Source organism: Lycium barbarum, chromosome 7, assembly GCF_019175385.1.
Source record: "Lycium barbarum isolate Lr01 chromosome 7, ASM1917538v2, whole genome shotgun sequence".
Taxonomy (NCBI): domain Eukaryota; kingdom Viridiplantae; phylum Streptophyta; class Magnoliopsida; order Solanales; family Solanaceae; genus Lycium; species Lycium barbarum.
Window position 1 is genome coordinate 113225000 of NC_083343.1, and position 18211 is coordinate 113243210.

Below are 18211 nucleotides of genomic sequence, written 5' to 3' on the forward strand. Positions count from 1 at the left end.
TTTATTGTATCACGGCATTTTGAATAGGGAGCCCAAAAGCGAGGGAAAGATATGTACTGAAATATAAGTCTAAGTAGTCATAGACTATCAACTCAAAGTCAGTTCTATAACTACTCTATTTCTCTGTCAATCCCCATAACCGTCTTAACTCAAAAATACAACAAACTGTACACAAAGAAACAAGAAGAAAGAAAGCTCTGTTCTCAAATGGCACCCAAGAAAAAGAAAACTATGGAGCCACCCGCCATTGTTACTACTCGTAGCTCTACTCGCAGTGGCAAAGCAAAATTGGATTCTAATTCTGATACTCAACCACCCACCGTTGTTACTACTCGAAGCTCTACTCGTAGTAACAAAGCCAAACTAGATTCTATTTCTGATCCTCAAGTACCACCCAAGTCCAAGAAACGCAAAACTAACACCTCTGATAATGGCAACGCTTCTTCTTCTTCCAAGAAAAAAGCAAATATGGAGCCCACCACCGCCATTGCTACTAGAAGCTCCAATCGTATACTCAACTCTCCTCTTGCTGTCTCTCAAAAATCCAAGTTCAAGAAACCCCAAACACCACCCAAGAAAACGCCAAATGTGGGGCCAATTGTGACACGTAGCTCGACTCGAATTACTGGTCGTCAGGTTCATTTACTTACTACTAAGGTATCGGAATTAACTATCTCTGAGGGTAAAACAGCTCCGTCTTCTCCGGCGGATTTGCCGACTACCGGTGTTCGGACACGTGGCATGATTCGGCGTCTTAAAGGCAAAGGTAAAATGGATGATAGTACGTCACCCAAGTCGAAGAAAACTAGAAGAAGTATTTTTGAGGTGGGAAGTACTTCGACATCCATGCAATCATCAAAGAAAAGGGTAAAAATGGAAGACTCTAAAATCAAGAATACTCGTCGGGGCAAAGCTAAAATGGGTTCTGACCCGGATTCTGATGACCCGGAACCACCAAAATCCAAGAAGGCTAAAGGTACAATGTCCATCACTTCTAGCTCGACTCGCCGGGGCAAAGGCAAAATGGGTTCTGACGCTGACCCGGAACCACCAAAATCAAAGAAGGCTAAAGATTCAATGTCCACTTCTAGGGGCAAAGCTAAAATGGGTTCTGACCCGGTTCTTGCTGCTGACCCGGAATCACAAAAATCTAAGAGAGCTAAAGGCAAAGGCAAAATGGGTTCTGACCCGACTTCTGATGCTGACCCGGAACCGCCAAAATCCCAGAGGGCTAAAGGCAAAGCCAAAATGGGTTCTGACCCGACTTCTGACCCGGAACCGCCAAAAACCAAGAAGGCTAAAGGAAAAGCTAAAATGGGTTCTAACCCGACTCCTCCTGCTGACCCGGAACCACCAAAATCTAAGAAGGCTAAAAAGGGAAATTCATCTGTTTCAGAAACACCTAAGAAAGAGGAAAATGGGGAGGCTTCTAAAAGAGTTACTCGGAGTTCGACACGTGGCTCTAAAAATAATAACTGAAGGTCATTTTTCTGATATCATTGCAAAAGTTACTCAATTGAATTTTTCATTAGTTTTAGCTTTATCATGGATATAGTATTGGGGTGTGATTTTTGTGTAATTGATGGGGGCAAATGCTTTAGTGGTTTCCATCTTACGTACTATAGCCATTCTTTTGTCTTGTTTTAGTTGTACGAGTTAAATGCACATTTGGTCACCAGCTTATGCATATTGGAATCAGAAATGTAGTCTATGAGAAATGAACAGCGTAGATTTGATTCAAGTTCATGTTATTTTTCTTGCTTACAGTGGTAATTGAGAGTCTTTAATTGCTTAGTTTTGCATGTTACTGTTTGGTAGTATATGAAATTTTTGGTCCATCGTATTTTCATTCTCTGTTTTAATTATTTGTAGTCATGTACCTCTTTTTGTTAATTGCACCAAGTTCTTCAGAAAAGCCAATTAAGACTTAAGATAGATTTTATGATGAAAAAAGTTATATTTAAGGGGATTATTTTATTTAATTTTGGACAGAGGATAAATGATAATGTGTCCTGAATATACATGATTATTTATGGGTTTGATATTTGATTATTTATGTTTGAGTTCAAATTGTGATACTAGCACTTGGATGAAGTGAAATTCAATAGGATTGATTGGGTTAATATACTCAAATTATATCAAGTAGATGGAGGTGTGCAACAGTGCACTTTTTACAAAATAGGAGATGTGTTGTTCTAGGTCGCCCTTCCCGTTAGACCGTTATAACTTTGGCATCGATAGACAAATCAATCTATTTGGAATAAAGCTTCGAGTAACTTAAAGAGAGCTTGGTGGATTTGTCATATTGTGCTCTGATGGTGTTTACAATCATGTCTTGCAATTACCATACCATAGATATATAGCTACAAAAGCAAACTAATTATTTATGTTTTTGAGTATCCAAGGACTCCTTAAGAGATTTAGCAGTAGGCTTTGCCTGAGGTGTTTTGAGTAAACCAATCTAGAGACTAACATGTTAGCATTCTTATGATTATAAAACTATAGTGCTTATACTAAGCCTATATATATCGCAATATTAAAATGGGTCATTTTGTTTTATGTGCTTCAATATTTTTCGATTCTTCCATAATCTTTGCACGTAGTCATGATCTGTTAAATCTTTTGAATTACTCAATTCTTCATAAGTTCATTCTAAATTTTGAATACAATCTTCCTTGACTCAAAGATTCTTCCTCAACTGCGGCAATCCTTAATCAGCATCATTTTCATTAACCTCATATATCATACACGCTGCTTAATTCATTAAGGATGTGCCTTTCCTTAATCAACTCTGTGATGCGTTCAATCTCTTTCCCCTCATTAATTCCATCAATCTTTGCTTATGATATTTTTTTTGTTTAATTGATCCTTAAAACAAATTAAGTGCAATTTACCTTAGCTCGAGTTACATTAGTGTCTACTCTTTTAATTTGACAGTTCGTTGTATGAACTCTAGTGTATGCTCCGTGATCTAGTTTATGGTAATTTGTCTTTTCCGTTGAGTTACTCATGATGTTTAGACCTTTGTGGTGTGTGGAACTTAGCTTATTCCTGTTATAGAGATGTTCTAAAGTACGTACGTGAAATGTTATTTCCTTATTCAAGTTTGTGCGAGAATTAGATAAGGGTAAAAACTTAACCGCATCGAGTGTTTATACAAAACAAATGAATATACGACATATGTCTTGCATATACACATTTATATGTTATCACTTAGACTTGTGGATTCATAGGTTAATCGTTTAGTTTGGTGTAAACAAAGGCGGGTGTAGCACACAAACATCTGGTCCATTGAACCCGGTATTTTCGACTCAAAGTATAAATTTATATGTAAAAAATCACGAGAATAGAAACATATAGTAGAGAAACAATGCATATACTCATTTTTTCAATATCAAGTAAAATCTTGTTAACAATTCAGAATTTAATAAATTTTATATTCCATGAAATCGATAACTCAAGGATCCTAATTCATATTCAAAATCTGATTTTGATTTGAAAATAGTTTAGTGAATTGTGCATTTTCCCAAAATTTTGCGCCAAAACAGGACCCATCAAAATCTGATGATTTTGGTGCTAGATTCTCCGAATACGTTATAATGATCAAAGAAAGTGTGAAAACGTTACCTTAGTAGTCGTTTGGCCATCAATTTTCAAACCATGGTTTCAAATCAGCGTTTGATCATCAGTTTTCAGTCATGGTTTGAAACCATGGTTTGAACCCAAATCATCCAAAAAGCATGGTTTGGGGTTTGAAACCGTGGTTTCAACTTTTTTAAATACAAAATTTAACCCATAAGTTAATATTTTGTAAAAAAAGACCCATAAGTTGGTAAATATTTTTAACAATTACCTCCATCAATCATTTACCAATCTCATTAACTTCCACCAACCTTTATTTATGTCTACCAACCTTTAATTTATGTGGAAAGATTATATTAAATAGTAGTTACATTACTATTCATGTTAAATTTTTGATTTTATTGAAGTAAAGTTTGATTAATTGATGTTGCATTTTTTAGAAAAACCTTCTAGTAGTGTACTAATTTTGTTATAAATTATGATTTATTCATTTGGTAAGATTGTATAAGAATTGAGAATGTTTTGATAGTTTTTATAATTTGTGGGGTTTTTATGCCTATAAGAGAAAATACAACTTAAAATATCTAAATTGTATGTCCAAACATGATTTGAAACCAATGGTTTCAAACCATGTCCAAACGGGACCTTAGTGTTTCTCCTTAATCCATAATGATCTTTAACATTTTTTCTCACAAGCTATGCTTCTCGAAGACTCAAAATCCTAAAAAATAAAAATAATGAAGAGTCTCCACTAGATTTTCTTGTATAACACAACTTGATCTGATATTTTTATATTTGTTGCACTAGAAAAATCTGTACATTTCACTTTTAATTGTCTAAAACATATCAAATGAGCTCTGAATTGGATGAAACTAGTTTCTACGAGTCACAAATAATGATACAGACCTAACTGTGCGGTCAAATTATCATTTGGACCACATATGCACAAAATGAGGGGTCAATTTCTTCGTTTTTCTAAAAATGCCATTTATGCGGAATGCGTTCCAAATCCATCCGAACCATCTACCAAATTTTGTAGACAAGTCCCAAATAGTTATCCCGAGCTACTAGAATTGAAGTCTCGAAATATGATTCGGACTCCTAAACCAGAAAATCATCGAATTATCACATTATTCACCACTTAAAAAGAAGTTTGTCCTTGAATGTACCTAAAATCTTCAATACAAGTCAGCATTCGATACAACCAGTTCCTACACAAAATTAGAGAATTGTTTATGCTTAGCAGTTCAAAGCTGTCATATTTCTTAATTTAATTTTTCTACTTCATAGGAAATAAAGTTGTATTCCACTTCTGTAGAGCTCAACGAATTATTAACTTTTTTCCGGAATATTTTTTCACTTTTTTCAAAAATTAGTGTTCGACAATGAAAATTCCAAATACAACTTGAAGTTCTATTTGGAATTTGAAAAACAAGAAAAAATTATTTTTCAAGTTTTTCACAACCAAAATAAGTACATTCCAACAAAAAAAAAACGATTTGCAAAAATTATGGCCAAACACAACTCCAAAATTCCCCAAAAAGTGTTTTTTTTTTTTTTTGGTTTCTATGACCAAACGCCTACTAATTATTTTAGTTACGAATTTTAAAAACTTTGTACATGGGTGAATAATAGAAATAAACAGGGTCTCAATGTAATTACAGTAAAAGTAAGGGGTCAAAGTATGAATCCTCTTTAAGTCTTAAACCCTAACTAAACCCCTCTTCAATTCTCTATCAGCTTTCTTTCTTCATCACAGAAGAGTTTACTCCAATTTTCATTGTTCAAATGGGTGGCGGACCTCGTACATTCCCAGGTGGTCTAAACAAATGGCAATGGAAACGCCTGCACGAGAAAAAAGCCCGTGAGAAAGAAAACCGTCTACTCGATCAAGAAAAACAGCTTTATCAGGCCCGAATAAGATCTCAAATCCGGGCCAAACTATCCGACAACAGGGCCCCCGACGAACAACAGCCCAATCCCAATTATAGCCCTGTTTCACCACAAGACCACATTAAAGCACTAGCTGATAGGTTCATGAAAGAAGGTGCTATTGATTTGTGGAATGAACACGACGGTCCCATTAATACTACTCCACAGACAAGTCATCAACAACGTCCAGAGCCTATTGATTTGCGTAAATTGGTGAAGGAAAATTCGAATTTTAGAGATGTTAGGTCTAGTGATGTTTCGGGCAATTATAGTTTACGAAAAGCTAGACATTTCTGTACTAGTGTTAGTAATGTTTTCGCCGAAAATGAGAATTTTAGAGATATTAGGTCTAGTGATGTGTCGCCAAGTTATAGTTTTCAGAAACCTAGACATTTTTGTACTAATGTTAGTAATGAAACTAGAATTCCATTATGTTCGAATTTTAGAGATATTAAGTCTAGTGATCTTTCGCTAAATTACAATTTCCAGAAAGGTAGACATTTTTGTACTGATGTTAGGAATGATATTGTGGAAAGTTGGAGAAGTAGAATGTCTACATATTCGGATAGTTGGTTGAGACGGAGCGATTTTTTAATGTTTGGATGGAGGAGGGAAAATAATGAGAATAGAAATGTGAATAATTGGAATGGTTTTTCGAATTTTAGATGCTATTCTACGGAAAGGAGAAACGGGAGAAAATTGGATTTTACTAGAAATGAGAGTTCAACTAGTGAGGGTAAATCGAATTCAGAGGGATTGGCGGTGAAGGGGGATGAGCGTAAAACGAGATGGCCAAGGTTTCGACATAATCCCGAGGAGTCGACTGATGACGAGGATGATGAGGATAGTGAGGTGGAAGTGGAGGAAGGACAAAGTAGAGGGAGTGTGAAGGTGATGAGTAGTGCTGCTCTAGGGAAATATGATATGAAGACGAAGAAGAGAGTTCCGTTGAAGTTTGTGGAAGATGAAGATGATTTATCACTACATGTGGAGGCGATAAGGAAGGAGGTTAAAGGGCGGAGTATGCAGAAAAATGAAACCGAAGAAGAAGGCGAAGATGAGAAGGAAACGATACTTAGCTCTAAAAGGTAAAGAAATGATTTTTTTTAAGTTTGCCACTAGATATTGCAAATTGTTCATATGTATTATGATGTTTCAGTGACAATGTGGCGTATGATCGATTAGGTTTGATGAATATGATGTATCTGCTTTGACAGTCAAGGCCCTTACTGAAGCAGGTTATGTGCAAATGACTAAAGTGCAAGAGGCAACACTTACTGCTTGTCTTGAGGGTATGTTTTTACTAGTTTACTACTACTCAAATATTTGAGAGAATGATTTTGCTGTAAATATTTATTTTTTTCGTCATACAAACATAGTCTTGATGATGAGTATCATGTTTCATTCCTTAATCTTGGTGTAACCATAAATTCATTATTATTTGTCCTGAAAAAATAAATCCACAAGAAGTTTAACTGATGAGCAAATCCAAGATTAGACCTGTAATATCTCTTTTGGATGGATTAGTTCGTAACCATAAATTCATTATTATTTGTCCTGAAAAAATAAATCCACAAGAAGTTTAACTGATGAGCAAATCCAAGATTAGACCTGTAATATCTCTTTTGGATGGATTAGTTCTCACTTCTGCTTTTTCCAATTACAGGAAAGGATGCTTTAGTTAAAGCAAGGACAGGCACAGGCAAAAGTGCTGCTTTTTTGGTAAATTAGTTCTTCCCTATTTTGTTATTCCCTGCAGATTATTTGCATGTTTCACTTCCTTGTTCTTTTATTGCATGCTATTAAAGGCCAACAGCTTCCAGCCATTGAAACAGTTCTGAAGGCCTCAAGTAAGAAGAGCAACCAAAGGGTCCCCCCGATAGATGTACTTATTCTCTGTCCCACGCGAGAACTTGCTAGTCAGATAGCCGCTGAAGCTAATGTTTTGTTAAAGTACCATGAAGGCATTGGTGTACAGACACTAATTGGAGGGACACGGTTCAAAGAGGATCAGAGACGCCTAGAGTCTAGCCCATGTCAGGTATATATGCATTTATCTGTATTGGGACATTCTTCAGTTTATGGTAAAAGATGAATTCGATGTGGATAATTTGCTCAGAGGCAACTCCCAGGCACTTTCAAGATTACATATTGAGAAACTTACACGTGATTCTGTTAAACGGGGGTACAACAAAAGATATGTGCAAGTTTTGCCAAATATTTTGATGACTTGTAGTACGGCATGTGTGTTATCTCTGACTCATTAGTAGAAGTTGCTCATGAGGTTTAGGCAGTCTAGCTATAGGCGTCATCTTAGTAGCAGTCAAACTTGGCCTGGACCTGCCGTTTGAGTTTGACTAGAAAATACAATAGAATGGGGCTTGAGCTGGCTGTGCCTAGCTGGATTGTCAAGCAGTTGACCTAGGAAAACATGCAAACCCCTGCCTGGTTTCTACCCATGCAACCCCAAACCCATCGTAAAATCAGGCTAGCGTTTTTCTTGTTTGAACTCAAACAGAGCCAAGGTGGATTCGTATAAGTAATTTTTTCTTCTTTCCTCAATGTAAATAATTATTAACATATCTTGCCATAATTACATTAGTGGTCATGATCATATCACTGGTGGTGATGCCGACAGCAATTGAGGAATGTTTTGCTATGGGGAGGGACTGTACGTTTTCATAGTCTGTTAAATAAATTTGGGACACTGCTTCCTTTTGTGCATAATGTGGTCTCCACGGAAGGACAATAAGAGGTGTTTTGAAGCAAAAGCTTATGCTGTATATACTTCAAGATATAACTGCTTAGTTGCCTTATTTGTTATTTATTTTTTTATTAGCAAAGCAATGTAAATTGGCTTATAGAGTTTTACGAGCTTTAAAACTGTAGTGTTTCCTAAAGCAAGTGTAGGTCCTAGTTTGTACTTAAAAAGGGATTCTTATGAACTTTTTGTTTTAGAATGTTGTATGCCATCTATGATTTCCATGTTTTGCATGTATAGTCTTTATAACTACTTCCAGTTTTTTAAAAAAGCCTTTCTAACTACTTAAAAATCTACTTTTAGTTTATTCATTAAACATATGGTCTTTAAAAAAAAAAACTGCTTAAAATCTACTTTTAGTTTATTCATTAAACCTATGGTTAGACTGATAAGCAAGATAGCTCACTCGCTTCATCTTCTGGCTGGGGTTGGTAACCATGTTTTAGAACTCATTACTCCATTCCCCAAAGAAAAGAAGAGGAAACTATGTTTAGAACTAGTATAACCTGTTTGAGCAACAATAGGGTGTTAAATATGTTGCAACGACTCATGTGCGGGTACCCGATATGGGTGCGGCTAGAGATCAGATTTTTTGTCACATAAATTTTAGGATTCGGGGGTATGAATCCGAGTGCGGATAACGGCCAATAGATGTATGTCACCACATATATATTAATTGAAGTTATTGAACTAAAACTAATAAAATTTAATTCTATATAAACACTTAATATTATAGATATGACAAAAACTTAAAAATCAAACCAAATACCCAATCAATCTATTCTTCTTGGTCATAGATGTAGTCAAATCACCCAAGGTAAGTTGACCATGCGGATGCCACACCCAAATCTGTTGAACCAACACAGGTGCGTCTTGGAATTTGAAGGGTCCGAGCAACATCTTGTTAATGTTAGTTTCCTTGCAGGAATAGCAACTACGTCTCAATCATAAACTAGTTGAGGTTGGCTATAAGGATCCTCGATATTTGTTCCCATACATTGGGCTTACTTCTTGTTTCATTGCAAATTTTCAATACTAAATAAGTTGTTTTTAAGGATAACATAGAGGTTGTCTCAGTGTTGTTAAAGGCGAGCGCCTTGTCGCCTTTGGCGAGAGGCGTGGCGAGGCGAGGCTTCTGCGCCTTTCATGGCCATGGCGAGCAGACCTTCAAAAGGCGCGCCAATGGCGAGAAAGGCGCTAATGGCGCCAAGGCGAGGCGAGCAGAAATGGGCGAGCAGGGTTTTAAAAAAAAAACAATTAAAAGAAGTGGAGGACTTAAATAAAAATAGCAGCTAGGGTTTTTTGTTTGCCTCTCTTCTCCTTCAAGGTTTCAGGTATGTCTCTTTCTCCTTCTTCTTTTTCTTCAGTTCTTCTTCTTTCTTCTTCTTTCTTCCTCCTGTATTTTCGACTTCTGCTTCTTCATCTGTTCTTCTTCTTTCTTCTTCTTTTTTTCCGGCGACAACTGGCCTATTTCCGGCGACCTCTGGTTTTTTTTTTTTTTCCTTCTTCTATTCTCTTCTTCTTTTTCTGTTTTTTCTCCTCAGTTTTTTTACCCTCAGTTTTTTTCACCTCTGTTAATTGCTCTGTTTTTTTCTCCTCTGTTTTTTTTTTCTCTGTTTGGACCAGTGAGGCAGTGGTTGTTTTGCTCCTATTTTTTCTGTTCAATAATTGTTTAAATTTTGTTATACAGTTATAAACAGTAGGTTCAAGTTCTAGACTTTTAGTATCTACTATCTACCTTTAATTTTTGAATTGAAATATTTGCTAATATGTTATTGCTAGTGAGATTTTGATTATTTACATATGCAATTAAATATTTTAATTTTTTGGTATTTATTGGCGCCGCACTTCAAAAAGGCGAGCTCCTCGCCGCGCCTTAAGGCGAGGCAGGCCCTTGTCGCCTTTTGTCGCCGCGCGCCGTCCAAAACACTGGGTTGTCTAATGCTAGAAGTTCTCTATTTTTTTATTTTTTGCTGATTTACAAATATCTAAACAAAGTGAAAAGCCTTTTATTTTTTGGCAAACAGCAGACTTAATGTAAATGTATGAACATTACCATGCCTTAATCTAACTAGTTGGTATCACATTTTTGGAGCTTTTGTTTCTCTCATCTTCTATTCTTTGCCAGGTTTGCATTAGTTCCTAGAGATTATGGGTCTTTTAACACAATTTTCCTCCATGCGATTTTAGGGCTAGATAATCAAATGGGTCATTCTGAGAATTGAACTCGGGACATGTTTCAACCTAAGCGAGTATTTACTACCAAACCAGATACTATTTTTCATGCAGCAATATTAATATTTCAGGGTCAAAACTGCTAAAGCTTTGTGAATGTTTCTTCTATTATTATTTAGCTGACCTCTTATGGATGTTGTGCATGTTGCTGTTTTTTTTTTTCTGTGTATTTAGCTGGCATCTAAGTTCATTGTGGCTTATTGCTATTTCTGTAGATTATAGTTGCGACACCTGGTAGATTATTAGATCACATTGAGAACAAGTCTGGCTTCTCTACACGATTAATGGGATTGAAGATGCTTATACTTGATGAAGCTGATCACTTACTGGACCTCGGGTTCCGGAAAGACATAGAGAAACTTGTTGATTGCTTGCCTCGGCAAAGGCAGTCTTTACTCTTTTCAGCTACCGTCCCAAAGGAGGTTAGTATTTTCCTCGTTTCGTCTTGTTAATATTTGTAAGTGTGTGCAATCTGGTGCAACACAACCATAATAAAAGAATCTGACTGTTGCTGTGTAATCCAAGAACTTAGGTCTTTCTAGTGAATTTGTAAACTTCCTGCTGGTTGAAAGAAATTTTATGAAAATGCAGGTCCGTCGCATATCTCAACTTGTTCTGAAAAGAGAATATGGCTTTGTCGACACAGTGGGGCTTGGTCTGGAAACCAATCCAAAGGTATGTGTTAAATTCGGTTTCTGCTAAAGATACGGAATAGGTTCCTGCTTCTTTACAGAAAATTTAGACTGTTAGGTTCTGGATTCAATGTAACTTCTTTATTTGCAATGTGGTTATATTTTTGAGTTCTATCTTAAATGCATGGGCTTATAAGCAGGTTAAGCAATTTTATCTAGTTGCACAACATGAACAACATTTTCAACTTGTGCACCATCTTTTGTCAAGCCATATATCAGAAGTGCCTGATTACAAGGTAATTAGTTCTTATTGTTGGAATTTATTTGCTTGCACTTTTGAAGCTTTTTGTAATACCATCTGCTTTCTTGGTTGTGATGTTTATTTTCTCATATCTATTTTGATCTTCTTTGAACTTTTGACTGTCATACAGGTCATTGTTTTTTGTACAACAGCTATGATGACATCCCTCATGTTTTCCCTTTTCCGCGAGATGAAAATGAATGTGAGGGAGATCCATTCCAGAAAACCTCAGCTTTATCGTACTCGAATCTCCGATGAATTCAAGGAAACAAAACGTGTAATTCTTATTAGCTCTGATGTGTCAGCTCGAGGGATGAATTATCCTGATGTTACGCTGGTAATTCAGGTAAATCAATTCAGAGAGCTTATGATGCACATTGATAATTTCTTGAAAATTTAAACGTTATCTTTGATTATTCTTTTGAATAATCTTTTTGCTTATAAACAAGCTAAAGCTGATATTGGGAACAATGAACATGAAGAATGCAGCTAACGTGGCTAACATGGCTAAATAATTTTGGGTTCAATGTCTGCCTAACATGACCTCTCTTAAAAGGAAAAAATAAGAAAAAAACGTCCTTCAGATAATTTACGTCATTTCTCATTTAAAGTGTTTCCTGCCTCCATGGAATTAGTCGAGGTGCGCGCAAGCTAGTCCGAACACCACGGTTATTAAAAAAAAAAAAGTGTTTCCTGCCTATTTGTAAACTGATGATCAGTTTAGCGGTCTGATAATCAAGAAGTGTGCATCATGTGGGAACTCAGTTTCCTTTCCTTCTGGTGGGGCCGTTATCCTTCCTCTATCCCTCACATTGAAATATCTCTGTTTATCAGGTTGGTATTCCTGTTGATCGAGAGCAGTATATACACCGGCTTGGAAGAACTGGGCGAGAAGGCAAAGAAGGAGAAGGTATCCTGTTGCTTGCACCTTGGGAACAATATTTCTTGGATGACATAAAAGACCTCCCCATGGAAAGCTGGCCTGTTCAACAACTTGATCCTCGTGTTAAAGTCAAGGTTAGATGCTTCATAAACACATTTATTTTTTCTATGCACTGAGAAAATTAAAGGAAACTCACTAGTTAGAGAGGATCATAATAAGATCTTGGATTAGTATGCTGGACTTCTGAGAAGCTTTTTTTTTTTTGAATAAGCGGGACTCTTGAGAGGTCCTGTTCTTGATTTTATTTCAAGCCATTAGCATTTAAGTTTGGTTTCAATCAATTGTGATTGTAAAAAACTTTATTTCTTGTGCCTGGCAACCTCAAGTTTGTGTCGTAGATGAATTACTTTCTAATGTTCTTTAAATTCCACCTGTCATCACAAACAACTGAACAAGAGTGTTATCCCCATGCCTGATCCGCCCACTGGAAATAATTGTTTCACTTACTGCTGGAAATCATTTGTTAGCAGTTTGTTTATTATGATGTGATAATTGCAGATGGAAGAAGCAATGGGAAAGATGGATACGAGTATCAAAGAAGCAGCTTATCACGCTTGGCTTGGTTATTATAACTCACTAAGGGAAATAGGCAGAGACAAGACAACGCTTGTTGAGTTAGCTAACCAGTTTAGCGAGTCTATTGGTTTGCAAAAGCCTCCTTCGCTATTCCGTAGAACAGCTCTAAAGATGGGATTGAAAGATATTCCCGGCATCCGGATACGTAAGTAGCACGGGGTTCTTTGGTTTTAAATTAAATTAAAAGTTTTTTATGCCAGGCGAAAGTAGCACGGGGTTCTTTGGTTTTAAATTAAATTAAAAGTTTTTTATGCCAGGCGAAAGTAGCAGCATCCACAGTTATGTGCAAATTACTCTTGGTGAACTGAACATGCAGTGGTTTGTCTAGAGCCAATTGGTACAAGTTTTAAGGATTCTTTAACATAGATCAGGAAACAACATTAGCAGGACTTGTATTTGGTCTTTCGACTGTTTGGACATCTTGTGATTGTGTTAAATCTTGAAATGAATGTAAATATTGGAGTGCTGAATGAACTGTTCTTACGTTTGTGTCTATTCATGACAAATTTCCGCATCTTGTGAATGTGTTAAATCTTTTTGACAGATTCGGTTCCGTTAAATGAATACATGACCCAAAATTGTGGTAAAATTTCTCTTACTCCTCTTTTTCCTATTAAGGGCCTGTTTGGATGGGCTTAAAAAAAACAGCTTATAAGCTGAAAATAACTTATAAGCAAAAAAAAAGTAGGTTGGGGTTGCCCAACTTATTTTTTAACCCCAACTTAATTTTTTTTTGAAAAGCTTATAAACTGTTTTTTTTAAGCTAAGCTAAACGGGCCAACTTATTTTTTTGGGCTTATTTTAAGCACAAAATGGCTTATAAGCTGGCTAGTTAAACACTCAAAAAAGCTGAAAACAGCTTATAAGCTAAGCCAAACGGGCTCTAAGTTACACCTCTGATCCTACCTTAGAGATCTGCACCATTTTGACAAGTGCAATTCACATGCACTTAAACTGTTTTGAGTATTACCAATTGGTCTGAGTATTTTGTAATTTTCAGGCAGGCCTCTATTCTTCTTTTATCTGCACGGCACGGCTACGCCATAGCTTTTCAAGTGAATCAGCTCATTTTAACAACCCTCTTGTATAGTAATTCATCACGTTTTCGCCCTTTTTATTGTTTCCGACCAGTGGCGTATCTAGAGCACAACTTACTAGTTCACGAAAATTCAGTAGCCTTTGACTCGACCTATATATATTACTAAAAATTCACTAAATATTTGATTGAAGTCAATTATTATTGTAAGTTAATTTGAGATCGTTATGAGAACCTACAAACTTTAAATTCTGAATTCATCTCCGCTCCCAAGATGACAAATCCTCTACACGATATACTCCATCCGTCTCATAGTAACTAGTAAGTGTCATCTTAGCCAAAAACACGCATATTAAGAAACCAATAATGCAATGTGAAAGTTTACTAAATTACCCCATATAATAAAAATAAATTACTTTTTCTTCTTGATTAGAGCATGCACAAGTAGTAAATCTGTTGACATTGGGAATCCAATAATACCAAGTTACTACGTGACTTTTTCAATCATCATTTATATGTTACTTTAACTTGTTAGTTTTGTCTAAGGGTAGAGTTGGAAAAACTAGTCAATTTATGTTTTGGTTTCCTAAGGACACTTAGTAGGCGTTTGGCCATGAAAACAAAAAATTAGTCACTTTATTTGGAATCTTGAAGTTGGAGTTGTGTTTGATTATAGTTTTTGCAAAGAATATTTGGTTGTTTGAATGTAATGAAAGTGAAAATAAGATTTTTGGTGTTTTTCAAAATCCAAATACAACTTGAAGTTGTATTTGGAATTTTCATGGCCAAACACTGATCTTCAAATAAAGTAAAAAAAAAATCGGAAAAAAATGAAACTTCTCATGGCCAAACGGGTCCTAATGGAATATTTTTTTTTTTGCTAAGGTGACACTTATTATGTGACCGAGGGAGTATTATTTTCTTCATTCATCATACTGTTCTGAGTTTATTTCAATTTTTTGTGCGAAATGCCCTTCAAAGGCACTGGTCTTTAATTTTTGCCCTTCGCTAAAAACTCTTTAATTTCGGGTTCGAATTCCCGTTTAGTTAAAATTTTTTAAAAAAAATAGTAAGATAGAGTTTAGATTTGCAAGGCAGAGTTTGAGGCAAACTCTGCATTAAGGCACAGTTTGAAATTCTGCCTGATCAGGTAGAGTTTGCCTTCAGGCATGACAAAACTCTACCTTAACCTTATACCTGAAAGCAAAACTCTCTCTTAAGGTAGAGGTTTGCATTAAGACAAATTTTTTTTATTTAGTTGAAATTTTGTAAAACTTTGCCTTTAAGGCTTAACTTTTACCCGAATAAGCCTAATTTTATTACGAAACTTTATCTTGTAATTTTTTTTTATTGAGCCGAAATTTGAACCCAAAACCTCAAGATATTAGGTAAAGGCCACCAATTTGAGGGCCAAAAATTAAAGACAATCGTGCAAATGAACAGTTTATTTATGTGGGTCCTTTAAACGAATGAGCTTTTGACAATTGGATGATGAAGAAGGGCCCTTGGGCTCAAAACTGACGTCATGTTTGCTAAGTAACAAAAATTGAAAACGAAATGTTGTTTTAATATGGATGCCCTGTCTTCTCAAACACGCAATATCCCGCAAAAAATAATTATCTGAAAAATGAAAACTCATTACATATCCCGCTTCTTTAGATAAAATTCATATAACCACCCCGTTCACTTTTACTTTGTTCATTTTTGATTTTATACATCCATTAAAAAATAATAAATAAAATACATAATTTATCAATATATTCATATTAACTGATGCATATTTTTATTGAATTTGAAAAATAATTTAAAGTAAGCAATTAATACTATGAGTAAATAGATAAAAAAAAAATCTTTTCTTGATATGTTAAAAATGACATAAAATAAAAATCTATTTTTAAATACTGAACAAGTAAAAGTAAACAGAGGGAGTAATTAAACTTCGCATGTTTTTCTTCAAAAAGTACACAAATCTTATTCTTTATATCGTTTCTACAAATTTCTCATGTTATTCACTGTCACTCCATTTACAAATTGACCATTTCTGCTTTTTTCATCTTTGACTTTCCTGATTACCTTTAAAGCAATTTCATTGAAACTTACTTACATACTAACCCAGGCTTGGAAGCTTGAAAACCATATCATGTCTATTTAGAAAGTCTGATAAAAAATAAAAATAAAATAAAAAGAAACTAGGAAGGCTTGAATGGACGGCTTCCAAGGCCAGGGATCGGGTGAATTTAAATGATAAAGGCTTGTTGGCATTTCAACCTTCTTTCGCTACACTTGTTTATAATTGGAAATTTCAACTCGTACTATTGACTTTCGCAAGATTAAATTGAAACCTTTTTTCGGCATTTACACAGCAGATTAACTGGTTGACCAGGTGCATTTGTTTTAAAAAATTGCTACCCAATGTCGGGTATCGGTATTGGGACCCAACTAAATGCGAATTCGTACCCAAGATGGACTCGAACCCAAGACTTCCGTTTACTAGGTGCATTTACATTCAAAATTGAGTGTTCTTAAACTGTTCACCATTAATAATGAAAAATTTTGAGGGCACACTTGTCATTTTCACAAAGGCCAAGACTAGCTAGTATTTATTTAATTTCAGCTCTTGTCTGCACCATATGTTTTTCAACGCATATTTAATGAGACAACTCATCAGTCTGTACAACTGAATAAGCTCATTTTTCTAATTCTTCTTCTACTTCCTATCACCATAGTCATGAAAGCTCAGTACCCTTCTGCTCCATTTTTACTACTAATCATATTGATTGTCATTGTGAGCCAATTCTCAAGTTGCCACAACATCCAAGAAATCACCATTACAAGCACAAAACAAAGATTCGAAGGAGACTTAGATTCCAGATTTTCAACAGATCCTAAAGCATCAAGAAATGAAGCTGTTGAACAAAGCTACAGAGTTTCGCATCATGCTGTTCCGGGAGGACCAAACCCTTTACACAATTGAGTTGAATTGATTGTTTACTTCACTCATCTTACTGTCTCTCCAAAATCACAGGTTTTGCAGTTAGTTGTGTTATATTGTGTTTATTCTTTATGGTTTTTTCTTCTTTTTGATTGTATAGTGGCAATCACAAGTGTATACTAGGAAATAGTAACTAGTAATGGAAAGTCTTTTGTTACTATATTTCATTGAACTGATAAGCTTTCTTCTCCTTTCTGTTTTTGAAGTTTTATGCATTCATTAACTAAAATGTACAATTTTTTCTTCTTCTTGTAATTCCTGTTCAGTCATAGACTGTAGGAGCAGCTCTTTTTGGCAGGAAACTTGATCCAGTTAAAAAGTAGTCAAATGCTGCATCATGTGACCTTTAAAGATATACTCCGTCCGTTTCAATTTATATAAACTCATTTGACTGGACACGACATTTAAGAAAGAGGGAAGATTTTTGAAACTTATGGTTCAAAATAAGCCTTGAAAATTTGTGTGGCTGTAAATCATTCATAAAGTGAATTTGTTTCCAAATTAAGAAAGAGGTCATTCATTTTGGCACGAACTAAAAGGGAAATAAGTTCAAACAAATTGAAACAGAAGGAGTATATGTTTTGTAACTTATTAAGATAATAATAAAAGGCCACAGATAGTGAACAGGGAGGTACATGCCAAAAGAAAATTTTCTAATATTGCTAATAACCAATCACATTGGGATCACCGACCGACTTTTGATTAAATTATGTCCATTCAAAACAAAAACTGCGGTGCAAAGAAGTCAACTAGCTAGATTCAAAAGCAGCCAATAAGGTAAATTTTTCTCCCTTATTTTCTATCCTAAGCAATTATAGCCTTACCGGTGGAGAAACCAGCTAGCTTTTCGATCCATCGGATACATTATGATACAAATGTGAAAAACCACGTGTACTATAGTACATCTACATAGGAAGATTCTATTAGTAAGTTCTCCAAGCAGTCCAACATTTCATTTTGAAGCATTTCAAGGTGAATTCCCAGATGTATGACAATCTTGATATGAGGCAACTGGTACTTTCCTACCTGTTGCAATACCAAGTTGAAAGATTAATTTTCTCCCTACTCTATGAAAACTATGTCTGCCATGAGAAACACAAAAAATGGAAAATTATTTATTGGATCTCAAAAAACGACTTCTTTGATCCTTGAAATCAAAAGCCAGCGACATAGTTATGCAGTGCTGTTGGAGGGGTTTACAGCGAGCCATATTTCAAGCAC

General features: G+C 35.5%; 3 protein-coding genes across 5 annotated transcripts in view; 2 read left to right on the forward strand and 1 right to left on the reverse strand.

Annotated features, from left to right (window-relative positions):
* The first annotated feature begins 207 nt into the window (after positions 1-207).
* On the forward strand, positions 208-1479 carry LOC132601765 (uncharacterized). Its single transcript, XM_060314831.1, has one exon. The coding sequence runs from the start codon at positions 208-210 to the stop codon at positions 1477-1479; it is 1272 nt and encodes a 423-aa protein (XP_060170814.1).
* A 3819-nt stretch (positions 1480-5298) lies between these two features.
* LOC132603847 (probable DEAD-box ATP-dependent RNA helicase 48) lies at positions 5299-13432 on the forward strand. 3 transcript variants are annotated; one of them, XM_060317129.1, is made up of 11 exons: positions 5299-6602; positions 6700-6806; positions 7181-7236; positions 7331-7555; positions 10726-10932; positions 11102-11185; positions 11343-11438; positions 11574-11789; positions 12278-12460; positions 12885-13107; positions 13163-13432. In XM_060317129.1, the coding sequence occupies exons 1-11, from the start codon at positions 5371-5373 to the stop codon at positions 13201-13203; spliced, it is 2670 nt and encodes an 889-aa protein (XP_060173112.1). In that variant the 5' UTR covers positions 5299-5370; the 3' UTR covers positions 13204-13432. The 3 variants fall into 3 exon arrangements, with proteins under 3 accessions (XP_060173112.1, XP_060173111.1, XP_060173113.1); XM_060317128.1 differs by having other exon boundaries at positions 13220-13432; XM_060317130.1 differs by having other exon boundaries at positions 5300-6602; positions 12885-13162; positions 13220-13308.
* Positions 13433-17668: 4236 nt separating this feature from the next.
* The window catches only part of LOC132603848 (uncharacterized), a 6743-nt gene continuing 6200 nt past the window's right edge, over positions 17669-18211 (reverse strand). Inside the window, exon 10 of the mRNA XM_060317131.1 lies at positions 17669-18016. The gene's annotated coding sequence lies outside the window, so the exon portion shown is untranslated. The remainder of the gene's footprint in view (positions 18017-18211) is intronic.

What these genes read in the sequence shown, in the direction of transcription:
- LOC132601765 (XM_060314831.1), top strand. Translation starts at nt 208, where the DNA reads ATGGCACCCAAGAAAAAGAAAACTATGGAGCCACCCGCCATTGTTACT.
- LOC132603847 (XM_060317128.1), top strand. Translation starts at nt 5,371, where the DNA reads ATGGGTGGCGGACCTCGTACATTCCCAGGTGGTCTAAACAAATGGCAA. An exon ending in GCAAAAGTGCTGCTTTTTTG is followed by an intron (nt 7,237 to 7,330) that starts GTAAATTAGTTC and finishes AAAGGCCAACAG; the next exon opens with CTTCCAGCCATTGAAACAGT. An exon ending in TAGAGTCTAGCCCATGTCAG is followed by an intron (nt 7,556 to 10,725) that starts GTATATATGCAT and finishes CTATTTCTGTAG; the next exon opens with ATTATAGTTGCGACACCTGG.